The 25,111-nt window shown below is 46.7% G+C and overlaps 1 protein-coding gene across 3 annotated transcripts in view; it reads right to left on the reverse strand.

The window, feature by feature from the left end:
• The window catches only part of FGFR2 (fibroblast growth factor receptor 2), a 100,652-nt gene extending 75,833 nt beyond the window's left edge, over window positions 1-24,819 (reverse strand). For 2 of the 3 annotated variants that reach the window (XM_063101872.1, XM_063101870.1), the window contains exons 1-3: window positions 24,654-24,812; window positions 3,333-3,599; window positions 2,412-2,489 (exon numbers count right to left, since the gene is read on the reverse strand). In XM_063101872.1, the coding sequence (XP_062957942.1) occupies window positions 2,412-2,489; window positions 3,333-3,599; window positions 24,654-24,762 (454 nt within the window). In that variant the 5' untranslated portion in view covers window positions 24,763-24,812. Of the gene's footprint in view, window positions 1-2,411; window positions 2,490-3,332; window positions 3,600-24,653 lie in introns of all 3 variants that reach the window. The other variant, XM_063101871.1, reaches the window with a different exon arrangement.
• Window positions 24,820-25,111: the final 292 nt, after the last annotated feature.

Here is a 25,111-nt window from a genome sequence, read left to right on the forward strand (position 1 = left end):
GGCCTGTGGCTGAATTGTAGCTCTGTCTTTTGCTCATAGTCACAATTTCCCAAACAATAAGACAAGAATAACTACTTTCTCTACCTTATCAGGGTATTGGTGGCATTGACAGGTCCTGCCCAGAGATGGCCCTCAACTACTTTGCCTCCAGCTTCATGCCAGAGCCAAAGAACTAAGAAGTGAGCAAAGCACTCTGCAGTATCAGTGTTTTATTACTAAGTAATAATAGAAATAACCTCTGTAGAAGTCTGGTACAAATCGTAAGAGAAGATCATTTCACTTGACTTATGACCCACTGTTTCAAGAACAAAACCATTCATGGTAAACTCCAGTTCAAGGCAGATCTCCACAGGTGAATCCCCAAGCCAGTGGTTACCACACTTCAGTGTGCATCAGAATCACTCCCAGAGTTTCTAATTCAATACATAAACCAAAACATTTCTCTTTTTGCCCAAGCTGCTAGGAGATCTAAATGTAAAACACAAAACTATAAAGCTCCTAGGAAATATCATAGGAGAAAATCTACTTGCAACATTGGATATCGTGATGACTTTTTAGATAAAACACCAAAGGCGTGACCCATGTAAGAAAGAGTTAATGAGCTGGACTTCCTGAAAATTAAACATTTCTGCTCTGCAAGAGACACTGTCAAGAGAATAAAAAAGACAAGCCACAGACTGGGAGAAAGTATTTGCAAAAGACATATGCGATAAAGGACTGTTACTCAAAATATACAAAGAACTCTTATAACTTAATAAGAAAACAAATAAACCAATTAAAAAATGGGCCATGGGCCTTAACAGACACCTCACCAAGGAAGACAGCAAGATGGCAATTAAGCATATGAAATGATGCTCCATCTCATATGTCATGAGAGAAAAGCAAAGTGGAACAACGAGCCATCACCGCACAGCTATAAGAATGGGCAAAATCCAGAACACGGACAACACCAAATGCTGGTGAGAACATGCAGCAACAGGAAGGCTCACGCATTGCTGGTAGGAATGCAAAACAGCACAGCCACTTTGGAAGGCAGTTCGGCGTTTTCCTACAAATCTAAACATACCTTTAACCATCTGATCCAGCAATCGCAATACTTGGTATTTACCCAAAGAATTTGAAAACGTAGGTCCACACAAAAACCTGCACACGGATGTGTCTAGCAGCTTTATTCATAATTGCCAAAACCTGGAAGCAACTAATATATCCTTCAGTAGGTGGATGGATAAATAAAATTGTGGGACATCCACACAGTGGAGTTGCATTCAGAGCTAAAAGGAAGTGATCTACCAAGCTGTGAAAACACATGGAGGAAACTTAAACGCATATTACCCAGTGAGTTACTAAATTGACCAAAATCTTTTAGAAAAATACAGTACATCTTTTGTAGAATACACCACACAGCAAAGAACCCCAATGACCAAAGTACAACCACTTTAGGAACATTCCAGCCATGTCACTGGAGAATGCACCTAATGCTATATTTTCTTTTCTTTACTGAACATTCACAAGTCCTCAGTCTTCTGAGCACTGTACTAACATTAACTCATTTAACCCTCATAACAACCCGATAGGATATTATTATTATTCCCATTTTACAGCTGAAGACATTGAGGCACAGAAGTTGAATGAGAACTTCAGAAGGGGTACAGGAGGATTCAGACCCAGGCTGCCCAGCTCCAAATGGCAATGCCATGTTCTTACTCCCCAAGTAAATGGCCTCTTGCTGTTACTGCTCTGTGTTAACTGCCTTAAAATAAGCAACCGACACATGGCCCCCTTCTCAATGGCTGTCTATAAAGTAAGGCACACTTCCATGACTTTGGCTCAGTATGAGGCACACGTGTTATAAGGCCAGAGTTTCTCAACCTTGGCACTACTGACACTTGGTACCAGATAATTCTTGGTTATGGGGGGCTAGGCTGTGAACTGTAAGATATTTATTAGCAGCATCCCTGGTCTCTGCCCATTAGATGCCACCTCCCCCTGTTGTGACAACCAACACTGCCAAATGTCCCGTGGGAGTGGGGGGAGGCAATCACCCCCAGTCCAAAACCACTGGGTTAAGCCAAGCATAATCGATGGCTATAAAGAAAACCAAGATGTCACACAGTTCTACTGCTCTATGTCTCTGAATAGTGAGAGACCAAAGGGAAAAGGAAAATCAAGGAAGAAAAGTAGTGACTGCTTTGAAAGGAGAGCGGCTACTGACGGAGAAGAAAGGACAGACGGGACAGAAGGGTGTACAGTCACATCGGTTTATTCTCAGGTTTGAAAGTCAGGAAAGTAGACACAGCAGGGAAAGGCAAGGGCCGCGGGACACAGCACGGCGCTGAAGAGTTGACAGGCGACAGTCGGGACTTCCCTCCAGACACTCCTCCAGCGACCTGCAGAGGCGGATGGTTACTTACTCTTGTTGTTACTGTTCTCGCTGACAAAATCTTCAGAGCCATCGGTGTCATCTTCGTCATCTCCAGACGAGATGGCATCTGTATGCAAAAGAACATATCCGTGGATGTGTTTTTGCAAAGCAAAAGTCTGCCGTCATCTACACCCTAGACCTTCTCTAGAGTGACCTCAGGAACCCAGGAACCCTCACAAAAACCTTGAGACCATGTTTAGGTTTTAGAGGCTGAAGTTTTCTTTTCATGATGACAGTTGATCTGTATTGTCTGTATCGTGATCCTCGATGTTTTCTGCTTTCACGTAATTTAAACATGCTATAAAATCAGATATACTGAAACTGGATTTTAAGCTTCAAACAGTATTCAAGTCCCCCACAAATTTCTGATTGTATAATATCTAAAGATTTTTTTTCCAACAAAACCTTTCGCCATTTTGAGTGCCCTTCCAGAAAGGAATTAGCCCCTGTGTGGCCCTGCTGATCACTAACAAACATTCTGTAAGCAGAACTTTAAACTCAGCCATACAGGGGGCCTGTTCAGTCCTCCTCACAGCAGGAGAGGAAAATCAAGGAAACTCAAATATTAATAAAGGAATCAGAAATCTTAAGCATCCAAAATTCAGTCCTATATTCCAAATGCCAAGGATGTCAGTAGAATAGAGAAAAAAAGATGTTTTTACTTATATAAAAGGGTGCTGCCTTAAAAAGAAAAATGCTACTCTGCAGACGAGAATTCTGTCATTCTTAATGATCAGCCTCTCGGGTGCACCAGGTCCCACGGAAGAATTTCAAAAACAGATCAATAGCAAACTATGAAGCGGTGTGCCTGGCATCCAGTTAGCAGATCTATGACTTCACTTGGCTGGAAAATTTCAACCAGAAAACGGCTACAGAGAAGAAAGAGCATAGTGCTCGCAGGCCAACTCACCTGTGACATTCACCATGAAGTACCAAGTTTCACTGTCTACAGTCCTAGCAGCAGTACAAGCATAGAGGCCGGAGTCTCTAGGTGTGGCGCCTTTTATCTGCAAGTATTCCCCAATAAGCACTGTCCTATTGTTGGGCCCCAAGTGTACCCCATCCTTAGTCCAACTGATCACGGTGGCATCTTTCAACAGGCAGCGCAACTCTAGCGGCTCCCCTGGCGCAGCCACGTAAACTTCTGGTTGAGAGATTTGGTATTTGGTTGGTGGCTCTGCAGAAAGGTGGGAGAGAGAAGAGACGGAGACAGATGGGAAGGAGGGAGAGGAGAGAATGTCCAACAAAGGTCAGTGGAGGCCCGTTTATTCCCAGGAGAAGCTGCTCTGGCTTTGCAAATGGCCCCAGCAGGCGTCCATCTCTCCCCGCACCCCGGGAAGCCACGAAACAGCACTCACTGCAGAGTCGACTAAGCATTTGAAACAGCAGCCAGAGCAAGCACCCAGCAAAAGCTGTCCTGCCTCAGTTTCCACATACTGTAGAGCTTCAAAAACACAGCAAGGAAGCTATTTCACAAGAAAAAGCTTGAGTCAATTGCCAGTCCTAAGCATGACTGCACTGTAACACCTGGGAATTTCTGTTGTGGCACTTCTTACTTGCAAGAACACTGAGTTTTACAAATCTGTTCATTTAACATGACTGTTTCTCTCTCTCTCTCTCTCTCCTCTCTCTCTCTCTCTCTCTCTCTCACACACACACACACACACACACACACACACACACACACACACACACACACACACACACACACAATTATCTATTAATTTATGCTAGAATTGGCTTGTTTTCCCAAAGCCAAGCTTCTAAAACTACAATGTCTCAAACTCAAGGAAAACTAATGGGTCCCTCTAGAAAATTTTTGCCCTCTGGCGTTTTCATGAGCTCTTGGGTTTGGATCAGTATTTTGCTGGTCTAGAGACTTAATTCCGTGCTGGGTGAGCTGGGACACGCTGTTTTTCTCAAGATGATCAAAGCCTGGAGGCCTTAGCCCCCAAAACAAAAACAGCAAAATGCCCCAACAGCTGAGAGGTGGCTCCACTGAGCTTCATCAGTCCTGAACCACTGCTGCCCCCAACTCACACACTAATTGGGTCACACCCTGCCCCCAGCCCCACCACACATATCCGGGCTTCTCAGCCTCCTTGGCCTTTCTCTTCTTTAGGAATACGTCTTCCTCCCTCTCTCCCTGTTTAACCCAATTCATCCTCCTGGTCCAAATCAAGCAGCGCCCTCCACAATGAGGAGCTGCCTGGCATCAGCCACCCTGGCCAGAAGCGAAGGGGGTCTCTCTCCCTCCACTGTACCTCTGTCCACTTCCCCAGCTCCTGGGACATACCACATTTATGAATGTGTCCTGCCTCCCTGAGCACACACCAGGATCCTAGAGGGAGGGCTCAGTCTTATAGCTCTTTGTACTCCCCCTCCCAGCACCCACCCCTGGCCAACCTTGGGGTCAGGTTGAACATCGCATTGAACATGATCACTGTCCCCAAATATGTGGGGCAGGATGAAAACCTAAGAGAATCCAGCCCACACAACCCCTCCAAAAGGAGGAAGGAAGAAACCAGTGGCCTTTCAGAAGAGCCAGAGCTGCCGGCTGGGGCGCCACTAGGGACCATGAAGCGGGCTTTCATCCGGACAGTGGGAACTGCAAATGGTACCCTGAGTCCCAGGCCCGTAACACACAAAAGCTTCCCAGCGCTGGGACGGCTCCAAACCTGGGCAGCATCACAAGGTCATTGTTTTGCCCATACGGCACTCAAAAGGACAAATCTCCCACATGAGATTGAAGTAAAGTCAACTCGTGATTCAGTCTGCTGTTAAAGGAGCAGCAAGGGCCACGTGCATCCGGTCAAAGAAATGCCCCTCACCACCACCCCGCTGGCCAACACAGGAGGCCCAGGGCTTCCCAAAGGGGGCACTAGCCAAGTCACAACTCACAGGCAGGCTGTGTTTCAAAAGTTTGTTTTTCTGCACTCCCCAATTACTTACTGAACACCTACCATGGGCCGAGCTTTGTTCTAGGTGCTCAGGAAACAGCAGGAGACAAGACAAAGTCCCTGCACTCATGCAGCTTCCATTATGGTGGGGGCAACGATACATGTAAGATCTACAAAAAATACCAAGTATGCGAGGTGGCCTGAAGTGTCAGGAGGAAGAGAGCAGGACAGCGGCACACACACAGATGGGGGAGATGGGGAGAGGGCTCCTTCCATAGGAGGAGCTGCAGGCTCTGGCCTGTGGGCTGAGCCAGCCGTGGCTTGTTTTTGTCAACGAAGTTCTCCTGGACACAGCTGTGCTCACTTGCTATCGTGCTGTCAGGGGCTGCTTTTGTGTTATAAGGGCAGAGCTGGGTAGTTGGGACAGAGACTCCATGGCCTGGCCTACAAAGCCTAATACATCTTCAGTCCTGCCTTTGCACAAAGTCTTTCAACTCCTGTTGTACAGGATAATCAGAGAAGGTTTCTCCGAAGAGCAGCGACTTGAGCAGAGAAATGAAGGACGAGGTGAAGTTTGAAAGATGCTGTCAGGGGCTCAGTCGGGAGGTTCTCAGATTAGGTCACAGCTGTCTCAGTCATCGTGTGGCTGAATTGAATGACTAACAGGAATACTTTGAACTACAGATCCAGACAGAAAAGGGAGAGGAAGAAAATATGAAAAAAGGGGATGGGGGTGAATTCAGTGTGGCCCCAATCTCAGACCCACTCCCAGCCCCAACGTCCCAGAGTCACAGACCCAGACAGCATCAGAACTGATGGGACCCCAGAGGCTACATGGTCCACAGCCCCTTTTACAGCTGGTTAAAGCAAGGGTCGGATGTGATTGGGTCCCAGGTCTCCAACAACTAATTACTGAAAGAGCACCCACAATGTTAGAATGAATTATCATTGGATTAGCTTGGGTCATAAAATAGTCAATATTTATTATGCCCACATCATGCAATCAGCAAGTCACCAAGAAGGTTATGGGATTTTCTTTCATCTGAGCCAGAATTGGTCCTCACGGATTCCTGAGCAAGGAAGCAGCAAAGCCTCCCTCCCTTAAAGAGGAGGCGAGGGGACCTCCACAGCCAACCTGCTTCTGTCCCGCCCTCTGATAAGAAGTTGTGTCCCTGTTTCCTTGCACTGGAATATCTAAGACTGCATTCGGGAGGGGGAAAAAAGATAAACCATTTGTAATGCAGAGAAATCTCTTTCTTGACAGAGGTTAAAGTTATAACTTTTCCATACTTAAAGGAAATACAGATTTCTTTTCCTGAGAATCCCTTTCTTCACCTGAAATCAGTAAACCACAAAGTCTTGCTGAAACCAGGGGTGTCAACCAGAGATGCTGGATCAATGTCACCAAAAAGACACTACCACCTGCCGGTTCTAGGAGGAAGAATGAGGGATGGTGAGAGCCACGTCTTATTGGCCACAGGAGATGCTTGGTAAATGGGTGCTGCCCTGGAGAAAAGAGGATGAAGCCCTGACTTTCCACTCCTCTCTGCTCCTGCTTAACCTCTCGGCCTCAGCTCCTTCTCACCTGAAAAGCGAGAATACCCAAATATCATGGCATGTTCATGAGACTCCAATGAGCCAGCAAATGCAAGGCTCACCTTCCAACTACAATGTGTAGGGCCAGTGACGGTCCCTGTCACTCATTCCTCAAAGCTGAAGATGCCTGCCATGACTTGAGCACCACTATTTTCAAAGTATAATCAGAGAACGTTTGGATTTGTAACATTAGATACAAAACAACTTTACTGAGTGGCTCCCATCTGAATGGACAGTTAAGATGACTTGTACTGAAAATAGCTTTTATTTCCACTAAAACCAGGTCAAAACTGTCATCCAGTTTTCCAGGGAGACGATAACATCTCCAATGAGATGAAATGAGATGGTTTTATCCCCAAAATACATCAATAAGATAATGACATTCATCCATAAAATCAAGCCATCCTGACTTCAAAGTCCCAAACCAGTTAACTATTGCCTTGGTAAATTCAGAAATCATGGACTCCGCCCTGCTTCCCCTAAGCGGTCATTTCACAAAAGGGCCAGCTTGGGGGTCAGCAGCGTCTTTGGTAAACAATCCAGCAATATCCCTGGGTATCCTAGGAAGACTTGAAGCACATGGTAGAGCGAAAGAAGAATGGAGGAATAAAAGCAAAAGAAAGGGAGGAAGGGGGTGGGAGAAACGATAAGAAAAGGACGGCAGAGAGGCGGGCAAGGGGGAGGGGCGCAATGCCAAACCAGTGGCCATGAACTAGGAACCCAAACAGCCGGCTCAGAGGAGGCGAATCTGCCCTGCCCCTGCCCTTGAGGCCCTTCGCTTTCTTTGGGGCTGTGGCTTCTCTGGGTGTTTGAATACTTCAGGTGACCCCACTGTCCACAACTTGCACTCCCCAAGTCTCTACGTCCGCCTCCACAGTTGCATGTGCCTCACGCTGTTCTCTGGGGAGCCGGGACAATTTGCTATTCCCTGTGACATCAGGGATGCTGGCCTCCCTGATTTTGATCACCTTCCACTGACAGAGGCCACTCCTGCCCTCTGACTCCACCACGCTACACAGCCTGCTCTGTGGAATATGACAGTTGACACTGTCAAAGAATTCCCTGGGAAGCTTAAACAATACTTTTTACAGCAATATTAACAAATCCCGGATTTACTTTTTTCTGATGCCGTGGCATACTTTTTACCCTTCGTATGTGAATCACGAAGAACGTAGAAGCACATGGCCCAACACTTCCCCCACCTGTTCCTGCCAAAACACAATGGGGAGAAGGTTCCAGAAGCTGCTCCGCTATGCACCAAATGCTGTTTCAGAAGCTTCCACAGACAGAAAATATGCTTCCACATATTTTCTACAGTATAAATTAAAACTCAAAAAGCAAGCAAGCTGGAACCAACACACACGAGTGCTGGACACTCTTTGTCACTGTTACCTAAATTTGCTAAACAAACAGGGAGACGAGTTTACTTTCTGGGAGGGTTCAACACACTTGCCTCTACCTGCCAGGAGTTCCAAATGCTGGAGAAGTGCCAGCAGCGTGTTATCAGGCAGCTGCTTTTCAATAAACTGACTACTCTGATATTAAAATAATAAGAGATGGGTGCTTCTGCAGCTAATCATAAAATAAACGGCATGAATAACAGCCCTCTGCACAAAGCCTGGTGTAATTCCTGCCCTGGCTGGGCCTCCTTCCTTCCCTAAGAAAGGCCTCAGGAGCTAATTGGAATTTAGAACTGAGGGGCCTCTGACTGGGCAGAGAAGGAAACTGAGGCAGGTGCCTAACCCTCCACATCCATCCCTCAGCAGATCAGGGTAGGGATCATGACTTCTCGGTGTGACATCACACTGATGTCACTAGTACAAGCTGCATGAGTTTACCTCTCTGTAAATAAGCAAAGGGGGAAAAAGTCCAAGCTGTAAGTGATTACAGCCCTAGGAGGGGAAAATCCTGTAAAAGTCAGAAAGGCTGAGACTTATGTGACTTCTTGGTACACATTCAGCTGAATTCTTCACCAGTGCCATCAGGAGGGTTGTCTTGAGACAGTTGAAACAGCTAAACGAGAGTTTGGAAATGGTAAGCTATTTCAGGTAACACTTTACGCTGCCAGACCAGCGATAGCAGCACTTCAGACTGTCACTTTTTATAATGTTTGCCTATAAACTTTTCCCGTGTGGTTTTTGAAATGGCGCCCAAATGCAAACAGAGAACAGATGGGAAACCCGAGTGCTGCCCTGTCCAATCATTTCGCAGAGAATGGACGACAGATTTACACTGTTGAGGAAGAAAAAAGAACTTTCTGCCAATGGGACAACTAACTACATCACCTTTCACAAATTACGCCTTTTCCAGGGTTTCCCCAGGGCGGCGTCTTTTCAAATGTCTAGATGGTCCCAATTTCGAGGTCGCAGTGGGGTCACCCTGGAACACATGCCACTGAGGCTTCTCTCTCCCCCAAAATTAGTGGCATCCAATCCCTAAACACATCCCCCCTAGAAAGAGGAAGAAAGGGAGAAAGAAAGTCTGAGCAGATTGCCCTGGAAGAGGAGGAGGGAAGGGGTGGGGACGAAAGAGCAGAGGACAGCAGAAGCAGGTCCTGAGGGAGTGTGGCAGCTGGCTGTCCCTCAGGGAGAGTGGCCACAGGGATGAGCTGCCCGTGCCTCTCGGGGGAGCTCGGGGCTCCCCCAGGAACACGTGGGGAGAGAGCAGTGAAGTGGCCTTGGGTTCCTGGTGCCCTCCTAGACATTCTGCCACCTTGTATAAGACAAATAAATATCACAGCTGTGAGACAGCCAAGCATCTTGACAGAAGAAACACACAGAATCAAGCTACAGATGTCACTGCAAAGTGACAGCATAGGAAACACTCGGCCAGGAAGTGGCAGCTGATGGCTGATCTCCCGGCTGCGGTCGGCCTACCTGCCCCCCTGGTCTTTACGACGCCCTGCAGCGGCCACACCATGGGCCAGGGAGAAGTTTTCACTGGCCCACACGTGGTTCTGTCCATGGGGACAGAATACACAGAAACTGTCACCTCCACAAAACTTCTGAAGTATGTTTTACAACCTCGAATCAAGGGAGGCCAGACAGACAGACACCTGGCATGAACAGCACAGTTTTTAGCAACCCCCGATGTCTTCTAAGATAGGGGCTCAGGAAGAGCGCAGCCTCCACTTTTCAAGGGCACAGTCCCAGCCCAGCTGGCATCAGAACTTAGCAGCAGAAAGATGTTAAGGCAGCGGGGTCCCCTCTTTGCACGCCCCACCACAAGGGTCCCGCACGCACGCACAACCAGGGAAGCCGGCCTGGGCAGAGAGGCTGCTCGGCTCAGACGCCCTCGAAGCTTCCCCTCTGCAAGAACCGACTTGCAGGAAGACAAAATCCTGACATCAAACGGAGGCCTTATAAGGCATAGGTACTACTGGTGCTTTAGGCGGGGCTGCGGGACAAGCACTCTGCGCAGCATGCAGATGAAAGTGCTCCACCTCGAGAAACGCTGCCAACATCGAAACACGGGACAAAAGTCAAAGCAACGAACAGCAGAAGAGTGAACAGGCTGAGAGGCTGCAGTTTTCTCTCTCTTACCAATGGCTGGCGTGTCCCACAGACACACGTCAGGACTTAAAATGCACGGGTGCCGGTCACAACCACTAATAGCTACCTCTGCTGCGGTAGCTTGACTGTTCCAGAAACTACACTGACTCACATTCCTCATGATCGGATGGGATCATGGCTAATGTTTCCAATATGGGAACCATTAAAAAGTATATATTTAGGCACACCCCTCATATAATTTAGGTCTGTCTCCGAGAAACATGGGGAACAGCTCTCCACGTTTGAAAGAAATTATGTTCTGCTCGTAAGAAAATAAAAATGTGGAAAGATTACAGTGCCTACGAATGCCCTCAGTTAAGAGTGAGTCGTCTGTACCACCTGATATTTGGATCCAGAGCAGAAATCTTCACTCCCTATTTTGTCAGCATCCTCTCTCTCTTGCGATCGTGAAGTTTTAGGCTGTTAATGACAGTGTTCTTCACCAAGGGAAGACTCTCTCCCTCATCACAGTACTTGCATTAAACTCGCATATTCACAAGAGCAGAGTTCCCACGGGGACCACCAAGAGGCAGGTATTGAAGCAGCACCATCTGCATAAGATCCCTAGATACTAGCAGCTTTGCTTGAGCGAGAGCTTCAAAATTGAGCCCTGTATTCAGAAAGCATTTCCCAGAAAGACAGGCCAGATGCTGTGGCGCCCAGGAAGTAGAAACGTGCACTACAAGTGATGGCAAAGCACCCTGCATTCCCGGGCTCGGGAGCCTCCTGCCTTCTGAAAACACAACGGCCAGACAGGGCAGAGAAAGCTGGCACTTTTTAAGATCTTTGGGGCTTCTTAGGGCACAATGTTCTAGGGAAAACGCTGTCATCCAAAGCTGGCCTGGCTGACCAGAGACCACCAGGAGATCTCTCTTGTGCTCATTGGAGGGAACTAGTTCTGTACTCCCTGTATCACACCAACAGGAAGGGCGTCTGGGGGCTCCCAAGGAAGTGATGGAGTAAATGGGCTGGGCCTGACCTTCACTGACACATCTCAAGGTCAAGAGTGGCCCTGCAGAGGGGTCATCCTGAAAAATGAACACACCTCATCGCTGGTTCTGAAACCTGGCCCCTGCCCCCAGTGGAGCGATGGCAGTCCCCGAGGCAGCGCTCCACATCTCCTAAAGCGGTAAGCTCCCTTTCCAATCAGATGCTCCTTCAGTTCCTACAGCCACCCCAGAGCCCTTCAAGGCGCCTTAGCATTAGGCTGCAGTCTCACCTTTGTCCCTTCCCTGCTAGCTCTTCAGAAAAGGTTAGGTTGAGACTGGGGATGTTAAAAGTACACACTTTGAACAGACCTGAGTCCCAACTCAGCCACTTACAAACTTGTGTGACTTTGGGACTAGCCCCGGGATCTTCCAATCCTTCATTTTTCTTCCCCTGCAAACTCAAAACACTGATAAATGAGACAGCACACAGACAGCACCTAGCCCCAGGCCCAGCACCCGTGTATCAGCCATCAGAAAGACCTGGCTGGAATCGCTAGTCCTCGGCCAGGCACGGAAGAAAGAAAAGCCACCTAACCAGGTCTTTTCAATGTGGAAGGAGGGAATATGACAGAAGAAGGGGGATCTTCTCTTCCATGTCTCAGATCCCGAACACACAGTGTGGACTTAGCCATCATCAGTTACCATTCTGTTTTCTGCTGGTATGCATGCATGTGTGGTACGTTTGTGTTCTTAAGAACAGGAGCATGTCAAGCAGGTCTTTGTGCCCTTCAGGAAACTTCTGCTTCCCCGCCCTCTTGCATCTGTGAATAGACCTAGAATTCCACCCCTGGCTCTTCCAGTCATTTCCCTACATTCTGATCTCCTCAGGCCCTGCAGTTTTGCCCACCCCCTGCATGTCAGTGCCACTCAAGTCCCAGATTGTAGGTTTGCATTTGCACCCTCCCAAGGGAGGGAATGCATCGCCTGGCTATCTACAGAGGTCCTATCCCCTTCAACCTGCTCCTCCTCTGCTGGCCTCCTGCTGCACGGGGTCACTAAGTAACAGCAACCCAAGCCCCAAGTCAGCTCTGAAGCTCCCCATCTCCCTGTTCCTCCCCTCTGACCCTCGCCCACCCCTCACCCACTAAGGCAGTCTCTGAAAGGGCTCTGAAAGAAAACAAGGGCAAAATTTCATTCCTCAGGTCCCCTCCAGGCCCCCTCCATCTCTCTGCAGGACCTCCTCAGTTAGCCTAACCAGCGCCCAAGGTCTGCTCCAAATTGACCACTACTGTAAAAACAGGCGCAGACCTCTCTACACTCAGAATAAAACTCAAAGGATGTCGCCCACACTAAGGCTTGGCTGTTCCTGGCCCCAGATCTCTCTCTCCTTCTCCCTCACCTCTTGGCTTGCCTATCCACACAGGCACTGTTCCCTGCACCTACAGGGCTGCCCTGCTACTCTGCCTGGCAGGCTCCTATTCAGCCTTCAAAGCCCAGCTCAAATATCTCCTCTGTGATTCCCACTAGGACACTGCATCGCTCCCATCTCCAGACACCGCAGCCTTGCACAGCCACACAGTCTGCCTCCCCCACCCACCCACTCCACTCAACAGACAGAAGGATCGAAAGCTTCTTGAGGGGGGATCGAGGGAGTACTTCTCAGACTCTACTATGCATAAAGACCACCTGGACAGTTTGTTAAAACACAGCTCCTTGGCTCCACTTCCTAAGACGCTGGGTCAGTAGGCCTGGGGCAGGAGCTGAAATCTTGTAAAAGTCCCCAGGTGAGGCTGAAGATGCTGGTCCAAGGACCACATTGTGAACAGCTCAGCTAAAGAGTCCAAGGATAAGAGTTTGAGACCTCCTTCTGCCAGTTAAGAACAGTGTCAGCTTGGGCATCCTCTTCACATCACTGAGCCTTAGATTCATGGTTTATAGAACAGAAAAACACCTCCAGGCTTGCCTGCTGCCGGTCACAAGGACAAAACCAGAGAGCATTCCTCACCCCAGGGGTGGGGGTCCCCTGCTGCGGCTCAGCACTGGCGGGGAGGGCAGTCCTGCGTTCTTGTTTATGGACTGTAGCTTGATACTAACTGATCAGCAGATTGCTTTTTCCAACCACATGAGAACCTCAATTTACATTCCTCTGACTTCAAAACAGGGTTTTCTTTCAAATGAACAAATCTGTCACATCACATATATGTAAGTTAACTAAGTGGAGATTTCTGGAATGGTCCCAAATAGAACTAAACATCTGAACATCGAGATATCAACACCCACGTACAACACCTGTTTGATTAATTTAGTAAGAAAGAGGCCTGTGGCTTACTAAAATACTATCCACTATTCATCCATCCACATTTAAAGTATCTGACATTTACACGTGGGGCACAGTAACACCCCACAGGATTCCCTTGAGAGGAGGGTCCCAGCAGGGCTCATGAATTGAAGATGTAACATCACCACACAGCACATCAGGAACAACCCCACAAACACCAAACCCATGGGCAAGAGGCCCAAGAGCTGTGTCTCCCACAGCCACAAGCTTAAGGGCCTGCGTTACAGGGAGTCGGGTAATTGGCCTGCATTCCACAGAGCATGCCCCAAAGCCAGCAGTCTGACTACATTCCAGAAGCGAGTTGTCAGGGACAGTCACCTCTCCACACTTAGTGTTACCTGTGGCTCCTAGAAGCTGCTGCTGGGACAAGCTCACCTCCCAGATACTGAAATAAACATTCAATAAATGGTACATACTCAAGTGGACACATTTGCCCTATAAGTCCCTTAAAGGTCAGATCGATGTCCAAATCCTACTGGCATTTTCCCAAAGCCCACAGGACAGGCCCTCCCGCAGTGAGTACTTTCTGAATAAAAGAATACTTTTAAAGTGGCTCCAGCTACAAAAGAAAAGGGCAAAAAAGAAAGAGGGCGGGAGGTTAAGAGTTATTCCATGAGGGCAAGGCTGCCTCTTGCTTTTTCAACTCGGGACCTTTTGGGGGTATTGTTCAGCAAGTTTATTTAAAGGGCTTGGCCCTTCTTCTCTCAGCAGGACCCCAGTTCCAACACTCGTTCGGAGGCTGCAGATGTGTCCCTGGACTGGTCCCCCCAGCAGCATCCCAGCCATTTGCAAATGAAGGGACAGCAGCTGGAGACTGGGAAACAGATGGCCCTCCTCATTTGAATGGGTTTGATCCTGCTGCTCAGGGCTCAGCAAGTTCAGGCCTGGCCAGCATGTGGAGGCTAAAGGCACAGATTCATAGCCCGAGGAGTCCTCAGGAAGCAGCTGGACGGGATGACCTCGCACAGAGGTTTCCCTAAGTTGCGTTTAGGCGGAGGGAGCCGGGAGCCTCTGAGGTGGGCGGGACACACTCCCAGCTGGTTTTGCACCACAGGCCCCAAGAAAGGCAGGTCGAAGCCACAGGGATCACTTCTCTTCGGTGTTTTGCGAAGAAAAGAAAAACTCCCCCTCCAGAGATCCTGTGCCAGAGGACTGAAACCAACATTAATTCAGGAAATTCCAAATTAAGACAAGGCGCCACCACAGTTAACCTTTCTCCCCTGCCTTTAAACTATGTATTTGTATAGAGGTAACAGCTTCGAGAAAACAGACAAACTGTGAAGAGTCACTGCCTTTCCGTAGCCCCTTTCAAAACCCTCTGAAGCATTCTGACCAAAACATTTGATCAAAGCATCTGATTGAAGCATTTGAAGGTCTGTGCACATCTCCCAAGCATCTTGGCTTCCCCTGGACAAGGCGACCCTGGGCTAGGCACACAGGTGGAAACAGAGTCACTATCCAGCCCAGGCCTGGTCTGGCTCCCCTGACCGCCTAGCCTCCATGTTGGCCTGGCAAGAAACTCTGCCACTTGGAGGCAGTGCCAGAAAAGAGATGGTCAGGGAGCATGCTGAAATGACCAACTCAGGTGCAGGTGGGCGGATGCTGGGATGCCCTAGCCAGCCATACTTTCAGGGTGGGCACCTCACAGTAACAGAGGTGGGCAGTCTCCAGGCCTAGCTGCATGCATTCCCCCAGCAGCCTCTATTCCACCTCCATCAACAGGTGAAGCCAGCACCAGGCCATGGAGAGACCAGGTCCTGGACAATCACCTAACTGGACAAGGGGCCACCTGGCAGGCAGGCTGGCTGCTACTGAGTAGGGCCCAATGCTAGTGGATCTGCTGGGGAATCAAGGTGGGTGCCCACCTCCTGAAAGAGAAAACAGCCTCATTAAGTTGCAGAGTCCGCAAACCCAGAAAATCCTGAACGTGGGCACACGTGCTCTGGCCTGGGCTGCCTGCATCTCCAGCCTGTCTCCTCCATGCTTCTCCTTCACAGCATCTTCACCTTGGGCTGGAAGCAGCCCCTCCTTTTTTGCGATTATTTGATAAATGCCCATCTCCCTCACTTAACGGGACTTGAAAGTGTTCTTTCATTGCCATTCTATCCCCACAGAACCTGGCACATAGTAAGGTCTCAAAAATTATTTGAGGAACAAATGAATGAATAAACTCAAAGAAGCCACAGCAATCCCCCTGCGATCTGAAAAACCTGTCTGTGCCAGCCCTCTCGTCTCTGCCAGCCCTCTCGTCTCTGCCAGGCTCTCAAAGTTGTCATCACATCCAGGGCTGCAAGTTTTAAGAGGGAAAGTTGCTTTGTCTCCTTCTAGTCCAGAATTCTTCTACTTCCCTCCAACACTGAACTCCCACTTCTAAATGCCTGCGACCCCTGGGTGTTCACTGTGCAAGTGACCAGAGCAAAGTTCGGCTAACTAAAGCAGCCTCGATCTGCCTCCACATCTAGCTGGAACCAATCAGAGTTCACTTTTTATGTTTTTTAACCACCAAACTGAACTCTGCTTGCTTAAATATGGGCTCCATTCCCTGGCCTCTTTTCCCCTCTAGGGACACCCTTCCTGGCCCAGGCTGGAGGAAGAGTAGGTGTTTCTGCATCTGCCCTTTCATTCTTGAAATTTTTTCTTTCTTTTTTTGGCTTTCCTACACTCTGCTCCTAATCTCTGAAGGGACATGACCAGGTGGGCCTCGGTGCTTGTCATTTCCATGACCACAGGTGGCAGGAGTCCCAGATACAGGGATCTGTGCAGGTGGGCCTCGATGTCCTACCCAATGGCCAGTCAGAAATGCTGGGAAGAAAAGCTTGATGTAAGATCAAAGTGGCACCCAAAAAGGTGAACGTCTAGTAGGAACCAGGGCAAACCACCAGAAGCACGTGGGCCAAGGAAGAACTGGGGATGGCCTACTCTGCTGGGGTAGCTTTTGCACAAATGGGCCACAGCGGGCCAGCCATCTGGACCTGAACTCCTGCCATGTGGCTTAGCTTGGGTCACCAACTAGGACCCAGAGCAGTCTCCCACTGGTCTCCTTGGGCAGCAGAGAGGATTAGCCTCTTACTAATAAGCTATATAACGCCAGAGGCCATTCTAGAAGAATCGCAAACTGGTAATTATTGGAATGTCTTTATTGCTTGAGATTTTTCTTCAAATGACTTTAGGGGAATAGGTGTGGATATGTAAGAAAGAAACAGAATCCACCAGCAGTGTTCTTACATGTTTAACAGTCAAATGACAGATGCAGAAAAGAATGAAAGGGCCACCACAGCATTCCACAAAATATCCTCCTGCTCAGGAAGAAGGAGTCAACTGGGAAATTTTTCTTGCACTAACAAGTCCACCCAAAGGCCTGGGTCCACAGTCACTCACTATGAGGTCTTAGAGAAATCACTTCATTTCCAAGAGTTTTAGTCGCCTTGTCTATAAAATGGCAATAGGAATACCTGGGATCTGCTGGATTATTAAGATTAGAGATAATACATGTCAAAGTACCTAGCACAGCATCCGACACGTGACAGGAACTTAATAAATGGTAGCAGTTGTCATCATCACCATCCTCATCATCACTATCTCAAGGAATGGGCTCAAGGGACATGACCTCACCCATACTGGCCCCTGTCCTATCAAGTAACCCCTACAGGGGTATAACGAGCAAGTGACTGCTCACCTCCTCCCCACTTCAGTCCTGTGGGTCCCATCACAATTTCCTTGAGCTCGCCTTCCATGAAGACTGACAGGCCAGCTACCTGTGCACCCAGGAACGCCCAGCAGGCTGATCAGGGGAAGTCATCACAGGCACACATGGCAAGGATGATCATAACAATGCAGCTCTCATCACTGTCCTGGACCAAGACAGAACACGCTGCACCCACCCCACTGCCACCAATCTCATAATCTTGTCTCCATCACTCGTCACAAAGCCTAATGACAACCCTTTGGAAGCCTCAAACAGAAAACTCTTGCCAAAATATTTTGTTCCTCATGAAGAACGTGTCCTGCCGTTATTGCTTAGCAGCAACTGACTTTTTTCAAAAGGGGAAAAAAAATGTCAACCCTGAACCATTTGGACTGGAAGCAGTGAAATGATCACATATCTAAAATCCACAGGACTTGCAAAAGCACATCATGGTAAAAAGGGTTGCACAAATCCAGGTCCTGGAGCCCATTTTGTATTTTAATTAATGTAAATGCCTCTCATCAGAACATTTATCATTGTATATTGCAGGGTAAACATCTTATCAGTCCAGGAAATATTGGTTTTAAATTTACTTTGACAAGGAAGTGGGGTTGGGTTAGGAAGACAGCAGCATTTACTGAGCAGCTGCCCTGGGCCAGGAACTACAGCAGTGGCTTTACACTGTGTTTGCATTTAATCTGCACATTCACCCTTCAAGATAGATATTATCTTTGAGGCTCAGTGAAGTTATCTTACTCATCCGAGGTCACAGCACCAGTAGATAGGGAAAGATTCAAACCTAGCTCCCAAGGTCAAGTTCCCTATGTTGATGTCTCCAGAAAGCACATCATATGTCACTCAAAATGATTTTATTCATTTCTATCCAAAAAAAAAAAATGTCAGATACAGAATTTAGATTAATTATGCAGGGGATTCTTGGTCCTTTAAAAAGTTGAGTGATTTTAAATTTAAAACATTCATAACATCTACGATATATATTCCATTGTGCACTATTGCAGCCAACTAAGAATGCAACATGTCTCGGTGAAAATCCAGGAGGCTTAGCAGGACAGGAAGAAAGAAGGCTCCTGCTGCCACACATCTTTGGGACAAGCCCACTATTGACTGACAATCTGAACTTTAAGGGTATTCAAGTTTAAACTCTAAACTTGCCCACTGTTATGATCTTTATATTTTATAGCCTGCCCCGTCCCCCTCTGCACCCCAAACACACACCAAGTTGGCCTTTTCAATATCTGGATACTTTTAAAACATTACAATTGGTCACATATGTAAAACTTAATAATAAACTGTCATGTGTAAAAATAGGTCACATACAGTAAACATGTGCAGTAAATGTTAGAAAATAATCATGACAATGTATATAGAGTTTATTTTATTAATGTTAGAGCTCAGAACTGAGTTGTTTCAAGGAAAGGTGCTACGTAAATCATACAAATAAATACGTCCCTTGTTCTCATTCTTGAACCTATCAGTATTTTCCTTATAAGCTATTTTTAGCCTTCTCATAAAACATGTTCACTGTAACCTGAAATTCTATATGTGTGCCCTCTATTCAGAAGTTACTTGGAATTTACCATTCTTAAGTTGGACAAGGGGTTAAAGGAAAGAATTGCCACTGCTTAGCTCCCTGACTCAGTACAGTCAAAAATGAACCTGAAATTCTTAATATTTTCATGATATGGCAAAAGTCCACAATGGAGCATAATTACTTATGTTATTCAAAAGTAGAATAAATGATACATCCAACATCTTAAAACTCCTTCATGGTGCAAGTTTCTCAAAACCAAAATTACTGAAAATCTAAAGCATGCCTATTTTACCTGATACCCACTCAAGGATAACCATGGTTTGTCACAATGATTAAATACCCGTTGGTATGAATGCATAAGTGGTAAAAGCTTTAAGTTATATAGATGGAGGCCAGGGAAAGCTTATGAACTCCACATACCACCGATGGGGCTACCATTTTGGATTTTCTATTACGCCCTAAAAAGGGGTAGTAACAGGTCAGAGCAAGGGAAGAGAAACTTGTAAAAAGTATGACTTTGCTAATTTCAGAAGGAAACACTTATTTCCACAACACAAAGGCCCACCAGCAGCTTGTTCAACCAGACTTCTCCTTAAAAGAACTTGGCCTCAGGCCCCCCTCCTCACATTCCCTAATCCAAGAAAGCCAGAGCTACAACCTGGCTGGTCACTTCAAGTCTATCTGGGTTAGCAGGAGGAAGTGGCCAGCTTGTAGAGAAATTAAGACTTCCAGAAAGCCTTAAGGTTTCCCATGAAGATAAACATTTTCCCTAAAATGGACATAATGATGCAGAAGCATAATTGCTCAGAAACCCACCTCTTCAGCTAAGGCTAAATTTTCAGGCCTTATATCAGCCTCTCTATTCAGCCACATATACACAGCCTTCAACACCGTCACTATCGGTTAAAAGGAACTGCACTCAGAAGGCAAGTCTGGGCAGAAGACGCGAGAAAAAGGTGTGGCATGGTTAGCAACAACAAACATTTCAATGCTAGGAAAGCTGAAAAAGTAAAGCCATCTCTAAATCTCACTTGGGACACAGCAGAAGGATAAAAAAATGCAAAACCTGAGGTTAAAGTCATCCCTTGAGGGAAAAAAAAGACCACAGACATTTTTGCACAGCCACATAGAACCCACCGGATCAGAATTCTTTGTGCAATAGCCTGAAAACTTCCAAAAAAACCATTTCTGAACTGCCTACCTAGGCAAGTCACCTTTCAAAGAATCAAGCCAGTATGGTAGAAAGTAGCACACCAGCTGTAGCTACTACCTAGTTTAACACGCTGACACCCCAAAATCAATTTCCCACGTTTTCCTTTAAAGACTGAAATTAGCTTAAATGGAAATATAAAAGTAAGCTAGACTAATAAAAGGGGATTGGTAGCCTTTTAACAATTACCCTGATTAAATAACACCCAGACAAAAGTCTGCAAGCTAGAGGGCTACTGGATACATTCTATTGAGACTGTGAACGTTAAACAAAAGTCTTCCTACTTAAACATTACCCCAGTTACTTCATAACCATGTAATTATTCATTAAGTCTGACATTAGAAACATCTCACATTGGATTGTTCTGATTATGTGAATTCTCACCCTCAACTGGGTAGAAAGACTTGAAAGGAACAAGTCTTCAGTTATGGCCAGTGGGGGGGCTTTTTGCATAGTGGGCGCTCAGTCTCTTAACTGGTTAAAACAAACAGGCAAAAAACACACACACACACACACACACACACACACAAATTCAGAATACAAATACCAATTCTCTGGGCTTGCTGGATTTTTGCTCTAGAAGTAATATTAAACACAGTTCTTTGTCTACGAATTGTGAAATACTTTACATACTAATAAAGAATGTGTACTTCATTGTGTCTTTAACTGCATAAGCCTGCATTTGGCTTAATTGACCAAGAATAAGTCCTTGTTCCTAAGCTAACTATCAAATTACAGTCAACTCTTAAATATTAACACTCATATTGAGGAACAAAGATGCACGTAATACAAAACAGAAGATTATTTTAAATCATTCACCCTTGGTATGCGGATATATCCTTTTTTCTTTTCTTTTCTTTTAACTTGCAATTAAACGCGTATGGCTGATATTATGACATTTACAGTACTTCTAACAAAGGACTGAAACCACACTGGAAAAATCTGACTTCAGGAGGTCTCCACGCAGAGCCCATCCTCAGCTTCTCTGTTACTGAACTTTGCACCAACTCACATCGGCCAGGACAGCATCCCCTCTCAGAAGACTGCCAAAAAATTTGTTGTAAAAAAAATCACACAAACTACTTTTTCCCAGGTAACTGCTTTTCAAAATCACACCTTGTAGAGGGTGGGAAAGTAATTAAGGGTTTGGGGTTGGAAAAGCCCTTTTATTTTAGCTCCTACTGGGCTGGTGTAAACAGAGATGCCGTTAATGTCAACAATGACTTAATTAACCAGAGTAAGTGACAATGCAAGAAGAACTTGAAAGTAAGAGTTGCCTCCTCTCTTGGGTAATCAAGCTTGACTACACTTTAAATATTTAGAATATTAATCAACACAATAGTACTTGGCATTGAGGACTGCCCCCACTCCTCCCCAATCAATAACTGCGTTTATACCCTTCGGCTGGTCTCCGACAACAATGATGAATTGAAAATAATCATTTTTAATCTGCAATATTAACAACTGAATCTTCTACAGATTGTCTTAAGGCAACTGAGTAAACCCAAACCCAACTGTTACAACTTCAGAAAGTGTCCAGAAGACAAATAATATATGATGATATATGTATACGACATAATATGTTGTACAAAGCCAAGACAACCGGACACAACCTTTTCCAAATGGGCCAAATGAAAAGGATCCTCGAGTATCCAGGCTCCTTCCTGGAACTTCTCAGACACATTTTTCTCTCATCCCACAGACATATCTAAACTGAGCTTCTAAAGTAGCAAAGCAAAAGGCCTTCTAAGATCAGGACTTGTGCAGTAGAAGGTCGAGGCTGAACTTACTGTCAACCAAAGCTATAGGACAGATGGATGGGCGGACACACTCTCCAACTCAGCAGCACCAGGGCCTACACCACAGCTGCCCTCAGCCCGTTTCCAGCTGTTAAAAACTCTTTTCCATCTATCTATATAACTCAATTACCTTCCTAATCACCTCTGACACCAAAGCACAACTCCTGCAATGGAGTTACTTGTCTAAGGCTCAAATCAGTTGCCGATATTAGACTAACAGACAAGGAAAGTGTGAACCCTACAAACAGCAAACACAGCCACCTGGAAATAGGAAGGATCTCCTAATGCCTAGATGTTCTCGTTTGTGGCAACTGGCTGAGCCAGCCCAGAGCACTGGGGAGACCCACGTTCCCAGCCCTGTGGGGATGATGACAGTAACACGCACTGGGTGTTGCTTAGATGCCAGGTCCCATGCGAATTGCTCTTTATGTCCAGGTCAAACGTAAACCTCCTAACAACCTTTTGAGTCAGGCTTTTGAGGATATTGATATTCATTGAATATTAATGAACACACCCTAAAGAGCACTTTACCAAATCCTCAGGTGACAGAAAGGGAAACGGAGGTCCAGGGCCTTGTATGCTTTTCCAAAGCCTCCTCTTTCTGTGGTTATGCACCTTCCTCTAAGCCATTTATGTTTTTTTAATGTCTCACAACTCTGGATGCAAACCTCATGGAAACTAGGAACCCAAAAAAATGCACAAAAGGACATTCGCAAAATACTCCCTACAATTTCAGGGACTTCATGCACCTCAGCCCCTCACCCCTATGTGCATCCGCAGATCCCAGGTTGGGAAGACCTGCTTTCAACAATACTCACATTGTGGGATGTAAATTCGCACACAAAGGACCTTCTGGGGGACCTCATCCCCCTTCCATGGTTTCTTCCCTCTCTGCCTCACTGTCTCTCCCTGCTTGTACACACATATTTTAAACTTCCTGCGATAATTAAATATGGTAAAAGAAATCCTCTGGGGGCATTTTACACTTAATGTTGAAATAAATTCACAATAATGATGCCCTGAAAATCCAAATGAAAAATGACATTTTTTCCTAACCTGGACCCTGCTTTTTCCTGAAGCCCACACTGCAGGAAATCCCAGCACAGCTTCCTCAGCTGTTGCTGAGGTGCGCACTCCAGGGAAAGCCAACAATTAGGGAAACATCCATTTTAATTATTAGCAAAATTAAAGAAGTACAGGCATGACTTTCAGAAATAAAGAAGCTTTTCCCTCACATTAAGCCCTTTAAAAATGCATCACCATTGCAAATTACATTCACCTTGATGTCACAGCCCAAGTCACTAAGAGGCAGTTCCATAATCTGTAGCTCTAGCCTATACAAGCCTCAGACAAAAACTCCTACCAGATTCCCTTCCCAGAGACTCAGCAGTACAATGTCACCACACCTGTTAATTATAAAACCACCATACTTCTGTGTAACAAAAAGTTCCCCAGTCTCACACGATTGCTGCTTTGAATAAGTACTTCAGTCCTTATCCTTTAATGATGCATGCACAGGGTCTTATTGGGGAGTGCATGATGGGAACACAGCCCTGCTTCCCAGACCATCCTGGCTGGCTGGCTGGGCCTTCTGTCCTCGCCCAGCCTACCCCTCCGGGTAAGCAATCTGCTCATTCACCCCACGCACAGGATGTGTTCCCAGAGCAGCTCAGCTGACCCCAGACACCACTCAGGATCGTGGCAGGCTCCCAAAGCCAAGCAGGCACCAGGTGGGCTCTCAGCAAACAGGTTCATTAAGTGGCGATGAGTGCTGGGATCTGCCGTTTTATTCTCGGATTACCACTCGAAAAATAACTCAGCTACCAATATTCCCTACTGATGACAGATTTCAATGCTGCACCAAGTAGAGGCTTGGCTAATGTTGTCTCCAAAGATCTGGGAGAAAGACTCCAAATCTGCCCTGCTGAATAATTTGGCCTCGTGCAGTCCTCACAACCAGCCATGTACCTTTAAAATTAAATTTCCAAAGCTGAACCACCAATACATGCCCTGTGTGATCTGGAAGTTCTCATAAGTGTGGGCAACCTCCTGGTATATTCACTTTCAAGTTGACCTAAAATAGAGTCTGCCACTCTGTGACGCATTGCTTAAGTATTATGAATTACAATGGCTAAAAAAAAAAATCTAATATGTCAAGCCTCTCTGTGCTGAACTTCAGAACCTCCTTTTCTCCTTAAACAATGAAAATAAAACGTCAGCATTTCTGACGTTGGCAATTTCCCTTAGTAGTTCCTTTTGTCAGAAAATAGCAATTCTTTACACTGGACACAAGAATCTCCCTCCAGCAAGAACGCCACTGCAGGAGGCTGGTGATGGCATTCATCTTCCCTAGACATGTCCCTTCCACGGCTGTCCTGGGCACTGGATAAAGGTGAACTGCTGGCTGCCTCCCTCACCCAGCACAGAGAAACACACACACCAAGAAACCACCAAACTACACCATTCTGCCTGCCGTGCTGCAGCCAAGAAAGTAACCTCTGCCTTGGGGGAAAGTAACCTCTGCCTTGGGGGAGCCCGGAGCCCTCTCTCCATCGCTCTTAGAAGACTCATCTATAATGCGAGGGCAGCTGATTCTAACATCAAGTGCCACTTCCCCCAGACAAATCCCAGAACAAACTTGGTACCCTGAAAGTCAAATTAAATAACTTACCTTCCGGCTCTAATGTGGTATCCTCAACTAAATTGAACGAGGGCCGGGCCAGGGACAAGGTTGCCATGGTGACCACGACCAGGCAGATGAAGCGCCCCCAGCTGACCATGGTTCCGGTGCCAATCCCCGGTCCTCTTCCATATCTCCATGTGGACGTTAATCCCATCTGCACACTTCCTCTACGAGCATGGACTGCCAGCAACGCCTGCAGCCTGCGGGGGCTCAGGAACCAGGGCGCTGCTGCTGCTGCAGCCACTAAAGGAAAAAGATCGGACGAATCAGTGACATCTTCCCTAATGCCAATTCACCTAAACCCAAGTGGAATAAGACAGTTTTCCAGCCTCTCAAATGTGTGCAGACTTCTTTTCCATTAACTACAAAAGGCTTCCATCCTCACCTCCGAGCCCCAGGTGTTTCCACCAGACTGGTCCACAAAACCTGTTAGGCCAAGCTTTGAA

This window comes from Cynocephalus volans, chromosome 7 (assembly GCF_027409185.1).
Source record: "Cynocephalus volans isolate mCynVol1 chromosome 7, mCynVol1.pri, whole genome shotgun sequence".
In the NCBI taxonomy this organism is placed as follows: domain Eukaryota; kingdom Metazoa; phylum Chordata; class Mammalia; order Dermoptera; family Cynocephalidae; genus Cynocephalus; species Cynocephalus volans.